Consider the following 20,789-nt stretch of genomic DNA (forward strand, 5'->3'; position numbering starts at 1 on the left):
TAGATGTAATACAGATTCTGATTAATAAAATGCTGATTTTTATATCACAAACAAACAGTGGTTATATCTATAATAGACATCGTGCCCCAATAAGTGGCCGGTGTATCATCTACTCATACACAACATATACACAATTGATACGTAGATACATTATTAACCCCGTGATGGAAATAAAATATATTTGCCTTCTTCTCAAATTATTAAAAAATTCTTAAATGCTTTTAAATGTTGTAATTATAAAAAGTAATTTGCAAAGCACAAAAAGTTGATAGGGAAAATTCCATACACGAATATGTCAAATTTAAAACTGAGTTGACAGGAAACTTTGCTAATTGCTTTTAAGTAGGGGGATGCGAATAGATGTACCGTATGGTGTCAGGACATCGGATGACGCCCTCCACAATGTGGTTTCGTATCTGTTGGCGGTCGTTTTCATGAATATTGAAAGGGAAGGCAACTTTTCCCAGAGATGGCTCCCTGTCCTGCCAATACCGGCCAATCATGTTCTTCAGATAGATAGCCGCTGAACACAAAAATAAACAACAACAAAATATCCTGTATGAGCTCAACATTTTAAAGTTGGAATAGTTTGAATCAGACAAGAAACAAGGACATTGGCAGTCAAATTCTCTTAATTTTATTTCAATACAGTAGAGCAGGGGTGTCCAAGTCCAGTCCTCGAGGGGCGCAATCCTACATGTTTTCCAAGTTTCCCTCATTAAACACACCTGTGCAGGAGCCTGATCATTGAATCAGGTGCGTTTAACGAGGGAAACTTGGAAAACATGGAGGAATGCGGCCCTCGAGGACTGGACTTGGACACCCCTGCAGTAGAGGAAAAGAATACCTTTTTGAATGGCCTTTTACTGTTAATCAACATTTTAATTACCGTATTTGCCGGTGTATAGGTCGACTCGGTGTATAAGTCGACCCCCTAAAATTCGACGGAAATTTACGATTTTATGATATATCCTTTGTATAAGTCGAGCTCAATTGTTGCATTATATTAAACTTCAAAATTCAATCAGAAATATGCGAAATTTATTGACGAAATGTGTTCAAATTCCGGGAGGCCGTGCGCATGCGCAGTGGCCGGAAATAACTCCAGCCGAGCGGATCGGCTGTTTATAAGCACTGCGGAGGAGATCGCGGAGCCTCATTCGACTTCCAGCGGCCGGCGAGCTCGCGCACGCCGCCCGGCACCAACGGGAGGCCGGAAATAGCTCAAAGCCGAGCGGATCGGCACTTTATAAGCACCGCGGAGGAGATCGCGGAGCCTCATTCGACTTCCAGCGGCCAGCGCACTCGCGCACGCCGCCCGGCACATCCGGGAGGCCGTGCGCACGCGCCAAGTGGCCGAAAATAGCCCCCGCCGAGCGGATCGGCTGTTTATAAGCACCGCGGAGGAGATCACGGAGCCTCATTCGACTTCCAGCGGCCGGCGAGCTCGCGCACCCGCCCGGCACATCCGGGAGGCCGTGCGCACGTGCCAAGTGGCCGAAAATAGCCCCCGCCGAGCGGATCGGCTGTTTATAAGCACCGCGGAGGAGATCGCGGAGCCTCATTCGACTTCCAGCGGCCGGCGAGCTCGCGCACCCGCCCGGCACATCCGTGAGGCCGTGCGCACGCGCCAAGTGGCCGAAAATAGCCCCCGCCGAGCGGATCGGCTGCTTATAAGCACCGTGGAGGAGATCGCGGAGCCTCATTCGACTTCCAGCGGCCGGCGAGCTCGCGCACCCGCCCGGCCCATCCGGGAGGCCGTGCGCACGCGCCAAGTGGCCAAAAATAGCCCCCGCCGAGCGGATCGGCTGTTTATAAGCACCGCGGAGGAGATCACGGAGCCTCATTCGACTTCCAGCGGCCGGCGAGCTCGCGCACCCGCCCGGCACATCCGGGAGGCCGTGCGCACGCGCCAAGTGGCCGAAAATAGTCCCCGCCGAGCGGATCGGCTGTTTATAAGCACCGCGGAGGAGATCGCGGAGCCTCATTCGACTTCCAGCGGCCGGCGAGCTCGCGCACCCGCCCGGCACATCCGGGAGGCCGTGCGCACGCGCCAAGTGGCCGAAAATAGCCCCCGCCGAGCGGATCGGCTGTTTATAAGCACCGCGGAGGAGATCGCGGAGCCTCATTCGACTTCCAGCGGCCGGCGAGCTCGCGCACCCGCCCGGCACATCCGGGAGGCCGTGCGCACGCGCCAAGTGGCCGAAAATAGCCCCCGCCGAGCGGATCGGCTGTTCATAAGCACCGCGGAGGAGATCGCAGAGCCTCATTCGACTTCCAGCGGGCCGCACACTCGCGCACGCCGCCCGGTTCAAATTTTCTAAGTGCAACGCACAATGAGATGCATGAGAAACGGCCTTGGTTACCATCACATTTGAAGCGATGAATACGAAGTTAAATAAGTCGAGGTCGATTTTTTTCGGTAGATTTTGGATCGAAAAAGGTCGACCAATACACCGGCAAATACGGTAGCCAAGGTAAAAAAACAATAACAAAATCTGCAAGATACCCAATGATCTCAACACCATACCTGCCTGCCGAACTGGAAACTCCACCTGCTCTGATGCAATGATCTGAAGCAGCGTTGGTGCAAAGTTGATGATCTTGTAGGACTGAAACACACCAGAGCAGGGTTAGAGTTAAACAACCAAAAATGAAATGAACGCACGTTCATTTATGAAAGAAAAACATAATGGCCACCAAAATAACTTCAACCTAAGAAATGTAAAATTATATAATTGTGCGTCATTATTTATTGACAAAAGTCCAATGTTTGACTACAGTTCAGCCCCCCATCCATCCATTTTCTATACCGCTTGTCCCCACAGGGATCACGGGCGTGCTGGAGCCTATCCCAGCAGTCATCAGGCAGTAGGCAGGGTACACCCTGAACCGGTTGCCAGCCGATCGCAGGGCATAAAGAGACGAACAACCACCCGCACTCACACCTCGGGGCAATTTGTGCTCAATTGGCCTACCAAGCATGTTTTTGGGATGTGGGAGGAAACCAGAGTGCTCTGAGAAAACCCACGGGGGCACGGGGAGAACATGCAGGGAGGGCCAGAAGTGGAATTGAACTGGCACCTTCCTAACTGTGAGGCGGACGTGCTAACCAGTGCACCACTGAGCTGCCCCCAGGTTAGCCCTTCCAAATCGAAATTGCCAACTACAGTATATTAACTTTATTGCTAGCTATTTGAATGAAATAAACAAAGCCATTCAGTGCTTTGCACATAGTTATGTAATTTCTTTTATGAAAAATATGTGATTCTAGTCTCATGTTGCACAGAGTTTTAATTAAACGTTATAGTGGGATTTTCAAAAGGGCTCTAGCACTTGTTGGAAATGTTTGATTAAAAACACATCAGAAAATAGGAACTTTTTCTATAAGTCAATGTCCTTAAAAGAGAAAGGCAATTTGTTTGCTTTCACAGAGTATCAAGGAAATAAAAAAATAATCTGAAATTTGACGAAAGATTTGTCTTTGCAATGGTTAATTGAAAACTATTAGATTATCAAAGTTTATCGATTACTTTCTTTGAGGCCTTGTCAAATACAACATGTCAATACTGACGGGATTTCGGCCTCTCATCAGAAAATATGTACAGTCTTTTAACGTCAAGGTTGCCCAAATTGTCTGCTTAATTGAAAACAATAATGATTCCAGAGAATAAATCCACCATCGTAGGAAGGGGGTGCTTCCTCCATCTGTGGTCCCTTTTCTTTGCTTACTTGTGGGGGTTTGGATCAGCGGATGTCGATAACCTGTCACCTGTGGGGTTGTGAAACTCTATGAAATTTATGACCTTTGAGTAGCTTCTTCGTGAAAGATCTCTGCACGCCCCTGTCCCTAACCATGATGGTCAAAAAGTACCCTCTCACAATTACAAGTAGAGAACCGACGTCTTTGGCACCCACCTGATTGAGTTCATCTTCAGCCGCTCTTCTCAGATTAGGATCGATAGTCCCTCTCAGAGCTTGAATTATCCTGTTGGGATCCATTACTCCAATTCACGTGTCCCTCTATATGCACGACATGCAAATACCATTAACACTGCTCACTTATTTTTTAAGGCCGTTGTGGACGTACATGAATGACGCCCGGGCGGTGACTGAATTTGACACGAAATCAAAAATTAAATATTTTGGTGAGGACCACTGCTGAATATCAGACAGTGAAAGTGGCTCTCAAGCGGAAGAATTATCGGTTAGTTTTCAAATTCCATCAATCTTTTAAAACGCAAAGACTCTACCGGTGAGTAGCGGCCGGAGGGCGTAAAACGTCAACTAAATGAGACCACTTTACGACACTTTACGGCATATTTCATGAGTAGTTCTGGATGATTGCTACCACCTTGAGTCTTAAAGTGGTTACTGCCAGAACTCATTCTTTGGTTAGGAATGGAATTGACCTCCCCTTGTTTTCACCTCGTGACAAAATGTTTTTGTGTGTTTTTATTCATATTTATTGAATTTTAGATAATTTATAAGTATTCAACAACAGAGAACAACAACGAGAGTGAAAGAGAAAGCCTGAAAGATTGGCCTTTTGCACCACAGAACTGCAGTGTTAAAAGAAAAAGTCTTGCGCATTGGAAATTAATTTACCTCAAAAACTAAAACTACATTACGCCAATGGCCGAATTTAGACTTTTGAATCGGTGAAATGAAAATTTCCCAAATATTATAGCCTTGCTCCAAATGCAAAAGTGCACTGGTGATTAGCACAACTTTCAAAGTTCCTACGCAAGTTAATTTCACAATTTAAGTGGGAGATATTTTCCAATGAAAACTCCAGTATCTGGAAATTAGGAAGGAGGAACACTCAAAATTTACATCATATCTTCGTGGTCGTTACGCACATATTTCCTGTGTTTGTTTTTAATGAAAATGCAAGCACACAAGTGTTATAACTGCGCACATTTTATTTAGCCACACCAAGACACCAAATTGACCACTTCAGTTTGGATTTTATGTCAACATATTGATCATTTGTGTTCAACACCATCCCCACCACCAAAACAGTTTTCTTTCCATTGTTTGAGTTCATGGCAACTTTGATTATTGATCAGTATCCCTATTTCACAATTTAAAGAACTGTCGCAACAAAACGGAAGGAGTTTGGGTGAAAAAGTTACTGCACGCTGGATGACAATGTTTGCTACTAAGCCAAGAGTTCACACAGAACTCAGTCCTGGTAAAGCAAAAAGCCAGAAAATGTACTATACTTCCAAGTGCTTCCATAAATAGCACCACGATGTAATCTAAGCCAAACCTGATCTCCTTGGAAGAGAGGTAAAATGGCATGGTTGCTAGCTGTCTCATGATCCGGTGCGCCATCATTAGCATAGGCTGACACCATTACTTCTTCATTACACATGAGGTTGATGTAAAGTGGCACATTAATTGCTAGTTTAAGGATGTGGAACATGAAAACATACATTCCATTGACAGGACAGGTAAAGCGTCCAATGTGGGTGTCAAACATCTCTCCCATGTTGCTGTGCAGCTGATCAAAAACAATGGGCTGGTCTAGGTTGCCTGGTGCAAAGTTGACAGTGCGAGAGGCTGTGAATGCAACTCTCAGTGGCTGGGAGAGAGGGTAAAATTGCATGGGAAGAAGGGAAGTGCGATGATGGCCTTGAGGACTATGCGAGACCTCAATGATGGAGACCGGAAGGGAATCGCTATGTCCTGAATCCACCGTTGTCAATTCTGCACGGTCTGGGCTGCTCATCTTTGACGACTCACACCAGGCTGCTGCGATGAAATTGTTTTGTGAACATAGAACCGACATGCTTCGCCAAATAGTTTCAGTTCTCAAAATTCTTTAACATGCCTGCCTATATGTATTTTGTTATTTAATACGCGAGACAACTCATGTTCATGTCTCAGGTTCATGTCTAGTGGTTCAATGTCTCTAGTGGTTCAATGTCTCCAGTGGTTCAATGTCATCTAGTGGTTCAATGTCTCAGGTTCATGTCTAGTGTAGTACACAATGTTAGCAAAGAGCACATTGACCCTTTAACATCTTTAACACCAGTTTAACATCTGTGATGCTAGTTATTGATCAACTTTGCTTAATTTTTTTCTATCTATTTAATTTTCCCTTGTCCACGACTGATATTGGTGGGTGGTCCTTTATTCATGGTAAAAATGTCTGACAATATAATAGTGTCTTACCACTGGAATGATGCTGTACTCCACATCCACAGACATGTTGGGATCCAGAATCCTGTAAGGATGTCAAAGGTTATTAAAATGTTTCTTGAATACCTGTGTTTAGTGTAACTTGACATGTTAGGTAATTGCAAAGAGGCTACATGTAAACTCAAAAGTTTATGCTGAACAAAGGAAGATAAGGATATTTAAGAATTCTCTTACAACTGGAGCCCATCAGCATTTAATTGAAAGTCCCTTCCTGCGTGTTTTAGCAGTACACCAAGTTATCAGAGTGTATGTGCACTTGCACAATTACATCTTGGTTATTTCTATTTTCGCAAAAAAAAAAAAAAAAAAAGCATTTGAATAAGGGTGGGTGTGCACAGATTTTACAGCAACTATACAAACAAATGTCCGTAGCTATTATTACCGTATACCATCACATGATTACCGTATTCATTCTAATTATCGCCCAGGGCGATAATAAGAAAAGGTTTACGTCCAACGGACGATTAACGGAGAACACTTTTTGTCCAATCGCCAAGGGGCACTGAAATGGGCGATATTTTGTATATTTTCCTTGTGTAGTATGCAATACCTGCATCTCACTGGTGTGCTTAACACTAAAACAGCGGCTGTTTTGAGCTACCTCTAACAGCGGGGTGCGTCAATTGACGCTCCATCGATGCGACACGTTACCGTCGCACATCACATGTTGCGCACGTCATGTTATCGCGATCGTCTTGTTCGAGCTCACGCCCCGATAACGTAATTGTGTGAGGATATTGTAGCGGAGTGACTAGTGTAATTGTATCATAGTTTATGGAGAAAAACAATTTAAAAGGGGCATTCGACGTGCTGTCAAATCAGTCATATTTAAACTTGCGCAATGATGTCGGCAGGCGGTCGCGGAGGAAAACATAAGTTTTGGGGGAATTGTTAGCAGCAATTAGAGGTAACGATGTTTTTTATTTATGTCGTCGCTAACACACACTGGGCGATTATTAGATTACCGTATTTGCCGGTGTATTGGTCGACCTTTTTCGATCCAAAATCGACCGAAAAAAATCGACCTCGACTTATACACCGAGTCATAATATTTAACTTCGTATTCATCGCTTCAAATGTGCTGGTAACCAAGGCCGTTTCTCATGCATCTCATTGTGCGTTGCACTTAGAAAATTTGAATCGGGCGGCGTGAGCGAGTGCGCGGCCCGCTAGAAGTCGAATGAGGCTCCGCGATCTCCTCCGCGGTGCTTATAAACAGCCGATCCGCTCGGCGGGGGCTATTTTCGGCCACTTGGCGCGTGCGCACGGCCTCACGGATGTGCCGGGCGGGTGCGCGAGCTCGCCGGCCGCTGGAAGTCGAATGAGGCTCCACAATCTCCTCCGCGGTGCTTATAAACAGCCGATCCGCTCGGCGGGGGCTATTTTCGGCCACTTGGCGCGTGCGCACGGCCTCCCGGATGTGCCGGGCGGGTGCGCGAGCTCGCCGGCCGCTGGAAGTCGAATGAGGCTCCGCGATCTCCTCCGCGGTGCTTATAAACAGCCGATCCACTCGGCGGGGGCTATTTTCGGCCACTTGGCACGTGCGCACGGCCTCCCGGATGTGCCGGGCGGGTGCGCGAGCTCGCCGGCCGCTGGAAGTCGAATGAGGCTCCGCGATCTCCTCCGCGGTGCTTATAAAGTGCCGATCCGCTCGGCTTTGAGCTATTTCCGGCCTCCCGTTGGTGCCGGGCGGCGTGCGCGAGCTCGCCGGCCGCTGGAAGTCGAATGAGGCTCCGCGATCTCCTCCGCGGTGCTTATAAACAACCGATCCGCTCGGCTGGAGTTATTTCCGGCCACTGCGCATGCGCACGGCCTCCCGGAATTTGAACACATTTCGTCAATAAATTTCGCATATTTCTGATTGAATTTTGAAGTTTAATATAATGCAACAATTGAGCTCGACTTATACAAAGGATATATCATAAAATCGTAAATTTCCGTCGAATTTTAGGGGGTCGACTTATACACCGAGTCGACCTATACATCGGCAAATACGGTATGTGCGATAATTAGAATAAATACAGTAAAGCACTAACGGAGCTAGAGTTGGGCCCACCGGGGCACTGCCCCTGAAAAATGCCAGATCATTGACTGTTGGGTATTACCAATTTGTCCTGAATTTATTTTTTCAAAATGTTTCCATCTGCCATTTATCAAATTTTTAAAATCAGCATTTTCTGTAGAATTCATGGAGATTGTGAAAGAGGGGGTACGGATACTTTCATTTATGCATGCTTTCATTTATGAATGCTGTAATTTATTTCAGATCACTCTATATAATACAGTATTTTTTTTTAAATTTATTAAGATTTATTTTTCAAACAAAGACAACATACAAACAATTCGACCTAAAAACAATGAAATTCAGGGCCGGTTGTGTACATATATGATACGGCTATTATAGAACATTTAAATGACGTTCACAATTACAACAGCCCTCTGATGAAAACCACGACATAGCAGCACTTTAGCTTAAGAGATTTATTTACTTACTCTTGGGGCACCAAAGAGAGGGCCGTAGTTCTTAAGATGAGATTGGAAAATGCATGTCCCTCCTGACAAACAGAAAGTTCAGTATCAAAATGTGTGTTATGCTTAAAATATTTCACAGAATCTGATTAAACCAGCATTGTAGTTTATGACATTTATGTTCATGGTTTATTTAGTTTCTTTTGGACATGGAATACAATTGAATATGTAGCTTGTCATAGCTGAATATTTGCTCAGTAAACACGCAATTGACAGATAGTTGCATGCTAACATCTTTTCACACAAAAGTAAAAAGAACAATATATGGCGTTTAAAAAAAAAACCTAATACTTATATTTACACACTTTGTACTAATAGCAAAAAGCTTTAAGATTTTAGGTTCAATTATCCTTTAAAAGCCACCAGAGGCATACCCAGTGTGTGCGAGTCATCTTCTGTGGGTGCAAACTCAGGTGGTGTTTGGGTGTAGGAATTGATGTACATTGGCTCTACATTTGCATCCCCATTGAAGACCTACAATAAAAAGAAAATTGTTTAAGAAATAAAGTAATACTACAGAGACCAAGTGTTGCAAAAAGTTTGCTAATGTACATACAGTAATGCAACAAATCGATTAATCGACAACTAAAAATTATCAAATTAATCGATTGTTCTTTTTGATAAATTGCTTTTCTCATCCATCCATCCATTTTCTGAACCGCTTAGTCCCCACGGGGGTCGCGGGCGTGCTGGAGCCTATCCCAGCCGTCATCGGGTAGTAGGCGGGGGACACCCTGAACTGGTTGCCAGCCAATCGCAGGGCACACAGATAGACAACCAATCGCACTCACACCTCGGGACAATTTGGAGTCTTCAATCGGCCTACCAAGCATGTTTTTGGAATGTGGGAGGAAACCGGAGTGCCTGGCGAAAACCCACGCGGGCCCGGGGAGAACATGCAAACTCCACACAGGGAGGGCCGGAGGTGGAATTGAACCCGCACCCTCCTAACTGTGAGGCGGACGTGCTACCCAGTGCGCCACCGAGCCGCTTTTCTTTTTTCATTTAAAATTGTCAATATATTCAGAATTTGAGCTTCTCTACATGTAACTCAGATTTCTGTAATCCCTCATGAAATGAGACGGATTAGCTTAGTGTTGAATCAAAATTAACCAATAGCTTCTAATTTGGAAAACTATGATCAACATTTTTCATGATTTAAATTTTAACATGATTCCATCTTCATTTTACTGATGATATGTAATGGACAGCCAAGTTTTTGTTAAGAACAGAATGGCACATTGGAAAAGTAGAACACTAAACTACATGTATACCACTTGAGCACACGCATTCTTGATAGTCATAAAAGACAAGACAAAACATTTAAAGACTCACCGATGGGATATCATGAAATTGTACGGTAGTGACAGTTTGCCTTGCAGGCGGTGTGGAAAATGCATGCTTGGGAGCCGGAATAGAGATGCTTGGTGCCATCCTGTTACAGTGAGAAATCTTTCCTGTTTCAGCCACCAGTGTCTGAGGAATACAGAGTTTGAGTATGTCAAAAAAAAAAAAAAAGGCTCAGCTATTTGAAAATTCTGAAACCAAATATTAGAGGCAGGGCAAAATAGCAATGTGCTATTGCATTGACACCTAAAGCATTTTGCAAGTGCAACATATTTTAAGTTACGTCAGATTTCACACCCTCATATACTTATGGACTTCAAACTGACAGAGATTGTAGACTCTGGCATGCAAAACAAGGGTGAAGAAAATTTATTCTCTTCAGACACATGACGTGGTTCCTGTCGGGGGGGAATTGCAGTTTAAACGGATACCATTAAAACATATTTTGGAGGGCAACCTTACATTGGAGGAAATCTCCAGCTCATAGCTTTTTAGGCACTGATCCCCATTTGTCAGTCTAGTGTTGTGGTCCAGAAGCCTGATAGGCAGTGGGGTGGACTGTGAATGGAAAATGAAGGGGTTAAATAACATTTTTTAGCTAACACTTGACCATGACAGAGTGGATAATTAGTAAAAACAAAAAAAAAACAAAATCTACACACCCCTGTTTAGATGTCAAGATAAAGAGCTAGAGAGAAATCTATACCAGTTTTACTGCTTCACTGAAAACCAGCCTTTCAGGGTTGCTCATTTTGTACCAGACCATAAAAGTCACCTGTTTAAATTAACCTGTTCACTTGAGGAATTTTCCAAATACATTTTCTGAGCATTCCAAAAATATAGCCTTTTCTGCTGCTTTCTAGTTGAGAAGTACAGGGTTTAGGTCACATGGAAAATGTTTCAAAAATATTTGCTAGTGTGCTTTTTTTGAAATTTTATCAAGGGGTGTGTACCAGTCACACTTTTTGTAATAGCAACAACTAAAGGACTGCTTACATGCATTTCTTTGGGCAGGGGATCACTCGAGTTTTTCAAAGCTGTTGTTTGGGACAACAAAAACATTGAGTATTAAGTAATTTACATTTATATGTTTTATCCTGTTTGTAACACTGTTGAGCATTTCATCAGAGCAAAACTGACCACACAGTATGTTGACAACGGATGAGTTAATGGGAAAAAACAAACAAACAAACAAACAAACAAACAAACAAAAAAAACCCCAGAAATGATCAGAAATAACTGTAGTCATTCAAAAAATAAATGAAAATCAGACATTTCTTTTGAATCACTGACAAACAATTTCATGAAATAGGCCTGGACAAATATTTTTTAGGCAGTCCGTTTTTTTTCTAATGGGTACCAATATTTTCTTGGTTTTTATTAGGCTTTTTTTTAATATTATGACAGAAGTTATTTCTGTGACCACTGTGGGTTATTTATTAAGAGCGGTAGCCACATTTTTTTTTTCACATGTGCAAACCGCTATTTAAACGATATACTAAGGTGAAGCGTAATATTGCCTCCTAGTGGCATTTTGGGGTATGACTAATTAGTAAAAGTACACTATAGCCTAATTTAGCTTTCATTCTAAATCTGCCAGAATTGCAATTTGTAATGGTTCAACATTACCCAGAGGAGATTCTAGTTGCTCCTTTTTAAATCTGGAGATTCCATTTTCTGAAGTGGACTCGCAATCTATAAGAGAATCCTAGACAGCAAGGTAAAATCTTTAACAAAACTGTTACTATCCATCATAAGAATGCTATGTTTTGTATTGATTTCTTAGTACACTGCTCTAGGTCTTCATTTGCTACATTCCACCTGCATGAAACTGAAAGAGCCATGGATCTTGGTCATCAGGTCCTCCAAGTATTTGTTCCTCAAGATAGGGTCTTTAGGAAAGGCCGGAGAGCTGAATATCATTGCAGGTAACGCCTTGTGAAGGTCCTGCCAAGAATCACAAGGCGTACGTAATGGGTCAAACACTGACTTTTTTCTTTAAATAAATATTTATTTACTCACAATCTTGGAATTTCGCTCTGTTTTAACTTTCTTCTCTTTTTCCTGAAGAAAATAAAGTCATTCACATCATCATCCTGTTTTTTTTTTTTTAAAGGAATGCATTTTTCATAATTTTGCTCGGCTAATATCCTTTTTTTGTACTTTTCTAGCCTTTTATATTTTCCACAAAAATTCTGAGGGGGAGCGGGGGCGTATTTATGAATACAATATTTTCCTCTACTACAATGAACCAACCAAACGAATTTGTGTTTTGGCGCCCGCAAATTCAAAATTTGTGTATGTCTTTTTTGAGTGTGTGTGGAGTCAATCCCTTGTTTTTTTGTGAAAAATACATATTTTATCAACCTTATTAGAAGAATTTGGAGCTTAGGGGTGTGGTTGCCATTTGCGGACCATTTTTCCCATATATAAAATTGTATTTTTCTCAGACATCGGGTTACGAAGTTGTGTGGTCCTGTGTGAAGTAGTGCTAATGACCCCCCCCCCCTATAATTTAAGTTGCACTGCACATCCCTGGCTTGTATAATGGAACATAAAAATCAAGAGCCTTCCCAACAGAGAACTCTTTATATTTAAATTAGAAAATTATTATTAATTACAGGAAATGAAAAAAAATCTAACAAAATTAAAGAATATTTTAGCACACTGAAAACATGTCATGTTATGTTTTCAATGTGCTATAATCCTTAATAGTGTTGTTCTACATGTATTTTTTGTTTCGTGTCATTAATAATATTTTTCAATTTTTTTTGTTGTCTAATGTTGATTTTTGTGCTTTCAAGTTTAACAAATAAAATAAAATAGTAATTGTTTTTTTCAATTTTTGGAAATGTTACCTGTCTACTACCAGCTGATTTGCACTTGCCGGTAACTTTAGGGATTAGATTAGCTGCTGCTTTCCATGATGTCTTGGCTGCAGCCTGAGGTGAAACGCCTTCATTGGCGAGCTCAAAATCCCAGTAGTCAGGAGAGTCATTCTCTTCCTTATAATTCTGAGCAAGAAAATTCACATGTCTGAAAAGCCTCAAGTTACATTCTACATTAAAGTGAAATAGGAAAAACAGGGTATGAAAAAAACAAATTCTTAGTACCCAAACAGGTCAAATTTGACCTCAGAGGTTCAATTTGTCAAGTGATGTGATGAATGTATGCCATCATTGATGTAACGTGAGGTAATGCGATGAGATCCATTTAGCCATGTGTGTTGAAGCGATGGCATAAACCATAAAGTGTATGTGTGGTGGGTTGTTCCAGGCAGATTGGCATTGTTGTAATCCCAAATTTCGGCACTAGAGTGTGATCAAATTGGCCTTGTTGTAATTCCAAATTCAGACAGCTGAGGATGCCATATTTCAGCACTAGAGTGTGATCCAAAGAGTGTAATTCTAAATTTAGACAGCAAAGGGTGCCCAATCTTTACACAAGACCTATCTATATTTGTAAACAATCATGGAGCCAAGGTACTTTGTTATTTTTGCTTTCCGCTAAAATATATAACCTATAACAGCTTCGCAGAATAGTCACGTGTTAACGTAGGGGTGCCCATGATCATAAAGTGTTATTTTTACGTGTTAAGACAATATGTTAACGTGGGGGTGCCCATGATCATAAAGTGTTTATGATTCATGTGTTAAGATAATCACAGTTTAGTAGGTTTGGTGTTACATATGTTAATCAACTGTTTATGTTAATCAATATTATGTCAATGATGATTGAGGACGTATAAAGGTGTTAGTTTGGGTCGAAACAGAACTTTTGGATGGAGTAAGGCTTAGAAAAAAAAAAGTAAAAGAAAAGAAAAAGTTAAACAGAGAAGTAACCCAGGACTAGCTACAGCTGCTAATTGTTAGTTTGGGTTGAAACGTAATCTTTGGGTGGAGTAAGGCTAAAAAAGAAAAAAAGATAAGTTAAATAGAAATGTAACCCACTGCTAACTACAACTGCGCAACCAAAAACTGTAGAACTTCAGTCACACTTAAAAAACTGCTTGATATAAAAGAAAAAAAAAGAAAAGTGAAATGCAGCCTCACCTCTTTCGAAACTTCAGGCTGCGTCAATTTTGGTTTTGCTATCAAAAGACACAAAATGATTAGACATGTAAGATCTTTTAAACATCTTAAATTTATTTGTTATTTTTTAAACACACCACAAATTTATTTGTAATTAATTTTTGTCATTTTTGTCTTCATAAGGGCCACCAATACAGCTTTGATTCAAGGTATCAATTAGCTTTGATAGTGCTACCACCGGCACAGCATAGGTATCTTCACAATAACTACATTAACATACCTAGAGTAGCTTTGGAAGGAAGACAAGCGAAGTACTTGCACTTCAATAACCTGGTAACCTCCTCTTTAAGCAATTTAACTGAAAAAAAACAAACAAACGTTTTATGCATGTTTATTGTACCAGAATTTTACCCAAGCTAATCAATATAATCTACTGTACATGCACACACATACAAATACATTAATAAATTCTCCGATACGTACATGTTGATCCAGCCACTGTTTTTTCTTCTCCTTCCAGAAGGTCAATATACATTACAGACGCTTCCTCCATCCACTCCTCTAAACTTAAACGCAGTAAAGAAAATTCAAAGAAATGAGTTTAATACGTGTTGTTGTTTTGATTACGAAATTCATTTTGGTGAAGGCAAAATATAGGTGTCAAAACTTTAAAAACATACTAACTCCATGTTACTTTGATGAAATGTCTAACAATATAAATCCTTGTTTTAAAATCCGAACAAAAAGTTCTGTGAGTTTCAGCATATCATACAATTAAACCTTAAACTTTTAAAATTAATCTCTTATCGGCCTCATATATTTACTTTTTAAGGGCTGATGCAAATATTCGTCAAATATCTGCAACGATAATCAGTCTATCCCTAATTTCAACAGCAAGTACACCACATACTGTGATTCCAAAACACCGTTTAAAATAAATGGCTTCCAAACGATTTTAGGAAAAGGACTACGACGACCCCTTGTGGCCGTAAAACTAATTTCATTTCATAAGGGACAGGAAAGCCTAAATAATTCTGTAAAAAGTTTTTTTTTCCTTTTTACTGTGAGGTCAGTGCTTTGTAACAGGAAAGTATAAAATTTAAACTGCTCCTCAAACCAAGGAAGATAGACTGAAACCAAAAAACGAAGAAAAAAAAAGAAAATAATCACCTCAATCTGTCATCCTGCCTTACTCCGAGCAAGGTGGCCAGCTGGCTCAAGCTGTTGAGATGCTTTGCTGGTAGGCAAGGCGCCTGGTTGTGTCCGGTTAGCAGGTCTTTCTTGACATGGGCCTGTTGTACGCTGTTAAGAAGGTGTTGGACTTGGAGCACCATGCTGAGCCGTTTCTTCTCCTCCTCCATTCTTGCCAGTTTCTCCCTCTTTACTGCCTTCTTCTGTGACCTCAGTAGCTGCAAAGCCAAGACAGTAACATTTGGATAAATGCTCATTTGTGTGAAGGCCTACACACGTTATTCTACTTTTTCATTTCTCGCACTTTTTTTTGTACTGCTACCTCCATCATCTGATTCACCGCATTCCAATTTCAACATATTCTAAATACCGTATTTATTCTAATTATCGCCCATATTCTAATAATCGCCCAGTGTGCGTTAGCGATGAGAAATAAAAAACAGTGATACCTCTAATTATCGCCCATGCTGCTAAAAATTCCCCCCAAAACTTACGTTTTCCTCCGCGACCGCATGCCGACGTCATTGCGCAAGTGTAAATATGACTGATTTGACAGCACGTCGAATGTCCCTTTTAAATATTTTTCTCCATAAACTATGACACAATTACACTCGTCACTCCGCTACAATTTCCTCACACAATTACGTTTTCGCGGCGTGCGCTCAAACAAGACGATCGCGATAACATGACGTGCGCAACATGTGATGTGCGACGGTAACGTGTCGCATCAATTGACGCACCCCGCTGTTAGAGGTAGATCAAAACAGCCGCTGTTCTAATGTTAAGAACATCAGTGAGATGCAGATATTGCATACTAAACAAGGAAAACATATTATCGCCCAATTCAGTGCCCCTTGGCGATCAGACAAAGAGTGTTCTCTATTAATCGCCCACCCCCCCTGTTAGACATAAACGTTCCCTAATTATCGCCCTGGGCGATAATTAGAATAAATACGGTAATCATGTGATGGGCGCTTCCATTTTTTTCATTCCAATAAATTTCCGTTTTCGCAAAATTCACAAATTTCCGTCAAAATGTTCCCCATCCATTCTTAATGGCACATTCAACATTTCACATTTACATTGTTCCAGTTTAAAATTCACATCATTCCGCACATTCAAATCACATTGGGGAATCTGAAATGAACAGGAAGTGCCCCAAGATAAACAGGAAGTGAACCGAAAGTGTCCCAAATTTAACAGGAAGTGAACCGGAAGTGCCCCAAATTGAATCGGAAGTGCTAACAAACCGGAAGTGAACTAAATTTATTCGGACGTAACCCCGAACAAACCAAAAGTTCCCCAAATAAACCGGAATTGACCTATAGTGAACCGGAAATGCCTCATACAAACCAAAAGTGCTCTAAATTGAACCAGAAATGCCACAAACAAACCAGAAGTGGCCTGCATTGAGCCGGTTTCAACTTTAGGATTCCAAAGTATGGGTTACTAACATGTAGTTTTCATTTCGTTCATAATTCCAATAGTTTTGGCACTAGATTTTACTTTAAACCTTTTGTCCAAGTCAACCGGTTTCAACTTTAGAATCCCAAAGTTACTAACCTGTAGTCTTTGTTTCGTTAAATTTTTTTTCCAAATTTGGACTTTTTCCCTCATTTATTCTCTTTGGAGTATTCACCAACTGCTCTATTTTCTACATTTTTTGTCCGATTAAACCCGTTTCAACTTTTTGTCATTTGACATTATTCTGTAGCATTCCCAAAGTATTTGTTCAACTTCTTCGCCTCCACACGCAATTTCTATGAAATTGCATTTTCTAGTATTTAGTTACTGTTAATAGGCCAACTTGAGCTGTTGGATAATTGAGATAACTTGGAAAAGCAGTATTTTTGTACCTTTCTGCTCAGAATTCCAAACGCAAATGTATACAGTACCACTCATTGCTTAGCTAATATGGCAAAACTAGCTTAAGAAGCGGTTGAGTAAATGACAGGACGCTACTATCAAGTAACTCAAATATCAAATCGCAGTATACAAATTTCTTCTTTTCCATTTAAATTGTCATTCAAAACTTTAACTTGAATAAAATTGCATTTGAGGATGCTCAGTTATTGAACTAGAGTACAACAAAGTAGCACAAGTGCAACAAATTAGCTCACCTTGGATACAAGTCATTTTTTTCAGGTAAAGTTCCAGTTAAAAATTCGAGTGAATTGATTTTTATTGGATAGAGACAATATTCAAGTCAGTGTAGTACCAACTGGCTATTAAACTCTTACGTTTTGAGTCAAGCTGCCGAGTGTTTTATGGAGCTCCTTGGCAAACTCCAGGTTATGCACCACCTGCTCATATTTCTCAGTAGCAGCCTAAAAACAAAAACAACTTAGTCACAATAACTTGGTGTCATTTAGAAAAGACGGACTCACCATTTGATCTTTATTTAAAGTCTCACCACAGGCCAGGCATCTTTTATAGTGTTCCAGTTTCAACTACGGCAAGCAAGACAAAAAAAATCCTATGCATTTCGCCTAACACACATCCCAGCATGCTTTTTAAACTCTTTAGCCACATTTTCATGTTCCTACCTTTTTTTTCTCCAAGTTGCGGACCTTGTGTTTGAGGCAGATAAGTCCATCTTCTATATAGTTTTCATACCCATAATAGGCATTGGGGAAATCAAAGCTCGGCAGGGCACCGAGGCTTTCAGGTGAATCTCCTTTTGGATTCACAACAATCACATTGCCTTCTAATTTTTCCTTCTCTTCTGATTGTTCATCAACAAGTGTGACACCCACCGTTGGGGAAGGAGGGAGCTGCACCATTGCTAGCCTCCACAACTACAAGAGGGAAAAATATTTGTACATCAGTATACAGACATTCAAACCCAGGTAAATATTTATGTATGTACTCATTTATATTTTCATGCATTTTTTTCACATGGTTGGGTAAAAGAGGATCTGAAAGTGAGTGGCACTTGTGTGGGTTTGCTTAAAATATTGATAGCTAGATATATACAGATGTTAAACCAATATCGTATCGATATTTTAGGTCTTCGTATCAATACAGTAGGGGACACAGGGGTGCCTGAATGAGTAAAGTTATTCATTCAATCATCTGTCTGTACAGCTCATAATTCCCCCCCAATAAATTCAAAATGTATGCACATTTTTCCTTTGAGTTTATGGCTGTGTTCAACATAAACCAAAAAGCAGTAAGGTATATTATTGTATCATATCGCATTGTGTAAAACTGTATTGAATCATAGCGTATCGTGACTTGTGTATCGAGGTATCATATGTCAGGTTCATAAAGATACCCAGTTCTAGATTGCATGATTATTAAACAGATTTTCAACATCTTAAAGATTTACATCCTTTTCTCTTAGACGATACAATAAACATTTGTTTTCAAATTATTTCTTTTAAAATTCACAACGTATCACTTAGAAAATTAAGAGAATTTAAATTCGCTAAATTAGCGGAGGTTTGCAATCACACACGCGCGCACACACACGCGCACACTTTATATAGACTTTGCTGAGAAGTCATACTACCAAATTTTTAAACCCACTAACACGGCTGATAATAAGTCTGTCCCCAAAATATCCGCATGGCTACTTGAAGTTTAACACTCAACTATACTTTTTTTTTTTAACCTTTAATGACGTTCTATGACAATGCTGAAACAATTGCTACTTATTAAATGAAAACGAAAACCGTTTGACAGTTAATTGCTCACAAGCTACGACGATGAAACAAACTAAATTAATGTGCAAGACTGCTAGTGTCTTCAACTTGATGCGATTTAAATACTGAAGAGCAAACTTCAATCAAACTTTGCCATCGTTCCTAACCCAAACCATACTTGTAATTATTTGAAAGACACAAAAATTCTCACTAGAGGAATGACGACGAGCATGTCGCAAAACAAACAAAAAAACAAACAAAACAAAAAAAACACCAACCTTGTGGCTCTAATTTGGGCGTTGATTTCAAAATCGAGACCAAATGAAGTCACCAGTACTCCGAACAGTTGAGAGTTTGCAAGGTGGTCAGTTTGCAGAGGGCGCCGTTTGGTTTGCTTTTGATTTATAGTGCACTCCCTTTGGAATACTTCCGGTTCTACTTTTTTTTTTTTTTACCTTTTTAAGAGTATGGATAAGTGGCCCTTGTCTTTTTTTGTTCATCACGTTTGGAAGCAGATATTTGAAAATAGAAAAACGACCGATTACTTGATGTTTGAAGAAACGGAAATACTTGCTAATAGTGTTCCCAGTGCAGGTATGACTATTGATTTAAATTGTTGGTGGCATGTTCAAAAATGAACTGTGCCAGGGTTCCACACTTTTAGGGACATATTCGTATGTACAACCCCCCCCCCCCCCAGCACATCTACTGGTCACACGTACACACACACACACACACACACACACACACACACACACACACACACACACACACACACACACACACACACACACACACACACAATTGCCACAATCTAAGTATTTCATGTTAGACAATTTTTTTACCAAATCAAAATCAGATAAAAATATAAAATGGATTACAGGTAAATTACAGAAGGAAAAAACAAACATTTATAGTACAAAATATAGGTACAGCCAAGTACAAAAAAATGGGCAACAGGTGAGTATAGCGCTCTGCATAACACACACAAGGTAGTAAATTTTATTTAATCAGGGTTCTTATGCTTTTCTTGAAAATATTTTGGACATCTGCTACGATACCACATGCAGTAGCGTCAATTTATCACAACATACAATAATACTTTGGAAAAGTGTTATTTTCTATTGTTCCTTATATTTTGTAAAATCCCAAAAGAGCCGTTCGAAAGAAGGACTCTTTTGTGAACGTCACGACACAAATTATAAGAGCGCAAATGGACGTTTACATTCAAATTACTTTCGTCACTAAGTAAATCAAGACGATAGAATACTGCGGATTGAGTAATGAGCTGCTGATGGGTTGTAGAAGCCCGTGCGATCACTTCCTCAAAACAGGTGTGCCAAAGTAGGTTCCCCCCGTGAAGATTTGTTTCCCCTGCCGCGGGAGCGCGCACGCCTTGTTTGGAAAGCGGTGGAAAGCGAAAAACCGATGCCGTACAGCGACAGTACTAGGTTGTTTTCAATAAAAACATGTAGAACACACGTTTGCGTCAGTCAATTTTTATTTTTAGAAAGGGTTTAGTATTTCATTTTGTTTCTTTAAGTTCATTCGCGTTCTGCCGTTGACACGAGGTGCGTTCAAAGACCAATCGAACAGACGGAACACTCATTCACTTCACCAAAAGGCAAAGATGTAATTACGTGAGCTCTTTCCATAAACCTCGATGCAAAGGAACTCCACTTTTTGGGGAGCATTACATGCTACAAGGAGTATTACAAAGGAGACCTTATACTTAATTGTGATCATCATTCATCCGTTTTTATTATTCAGGTCTTGTCAAAGCAACTTAATACTGTTGCATTTATTAATTTGCATTAAAATGACTGCATTATAA

The 20,789-nt window shown here is 40.7% G+C and overlaps 2 protein-coding genes across 8 annotated transcripts in view; both read right to left on the reverse strand.

Moving 5' to 3' along the window:
* The window catches only part of ipo8 (importin 8), a 44,185-nt gene extending 39,882 nt beyond the window's left edge, over window positions 1–4,303 (reverse strand). The window contains exons 1-4 of the mRNA XM_088366826.1: window positions 4,091–4,303; window positions 3,919–4,023; window positions 2,531–2,612; window positions 367–523 (exon numbers count right to left, since the gene is read on the reverse strand). Of these exons, the coding sequence (XP_088222952.1) occupies window positions 367–523; window positions 2,531–2,612; window positions 3,919–4,002 (323 nt within the window). The 5' untranslated portion in view covers window positions 4,003–4,023; window positions 4,091–4,303. The remainder of the gene's footprint in view (window positions 1–366; window positions 524–2,530; window positions 2,613–3,918; window positions 4,024–4,090) is intronic.
* A 604-nt stretch (window positions 4,304–4,907) lies between these two features.
* Window positions 4,908–19,390, reverse strand: caprin2 (caprin family member 2). Of its 7 annotated transcripts, XM_088366632.1 has the most exons (20): window positions 19,234–19,369; window positions 18,065–18,106; window positions 17,856–17,985; window positions 17,696–17,760; window positions 17,549–17,635; window positions 15,288–15,526; window positions 14,601–14,683; window positions 14,398–14,475; window positions 14,139–14,176; window positions 12,945–13,100; window positions 12,109–12,150; window positions 11,908–12,033; window positions 11,716–11,794; window positions 11,083–11,123; window positions 10,549–10,644; window positions 10,075–10,215; window positions 9,114–9,213; window positions 8,704–8,765; window positions 6,184–6,235; window positions 4,908–5,760 (listed from the first exon to the last, which is right to left on the reverse strand). In XM_088366632.1, exons 3-20 carry the CDS (start codon window positions 17,902–17,904, stop codon window positions 5,189–5,191), a joined length of 2,106 nt encoding a protein of 701 aa, XP_088222758.1. In that variant the 5' UTR covers window positions 17,905–17,985; window positions 18,065–18,106; window positions 19,234–19,369; the 3' UTR covers window positions 4,908–5,188. The 7 variants fall into 7 exon arrangements, with proteins under 7 accessions (XP_088222758.1, XP_088222756.1, XP_088222755.1 ...); XM_088366630.1 differs by having other exon boundaries at window positions 4,908–5,757; window positions 17,696–17,758; window positions 17,855–18,106; window positions 19,234–19,390; XM_088366629.1 differs by having other exon boundaries at window positions 17,696–17,758; window positions 17,855–18,106; window positions 19,234–19,390.
* Window positions 19,391–20,789: the final 1,399 nt, after the last annotated feature.

This window comes from Syngnathus floridae, chromosome 22 (assembly GCF_059516105.1).
Source record: "Syngnathus floridae isolate MCC-2025c chromosome 22, RoL_Sflo_1.0, whole genome shotgun sequence".
NCBI lineage: Eukaryota > Metazoa > Chordata > Actinopteri > Syngnathiformes > Syngnathidae > Syngnathus > Syngnathus floridae.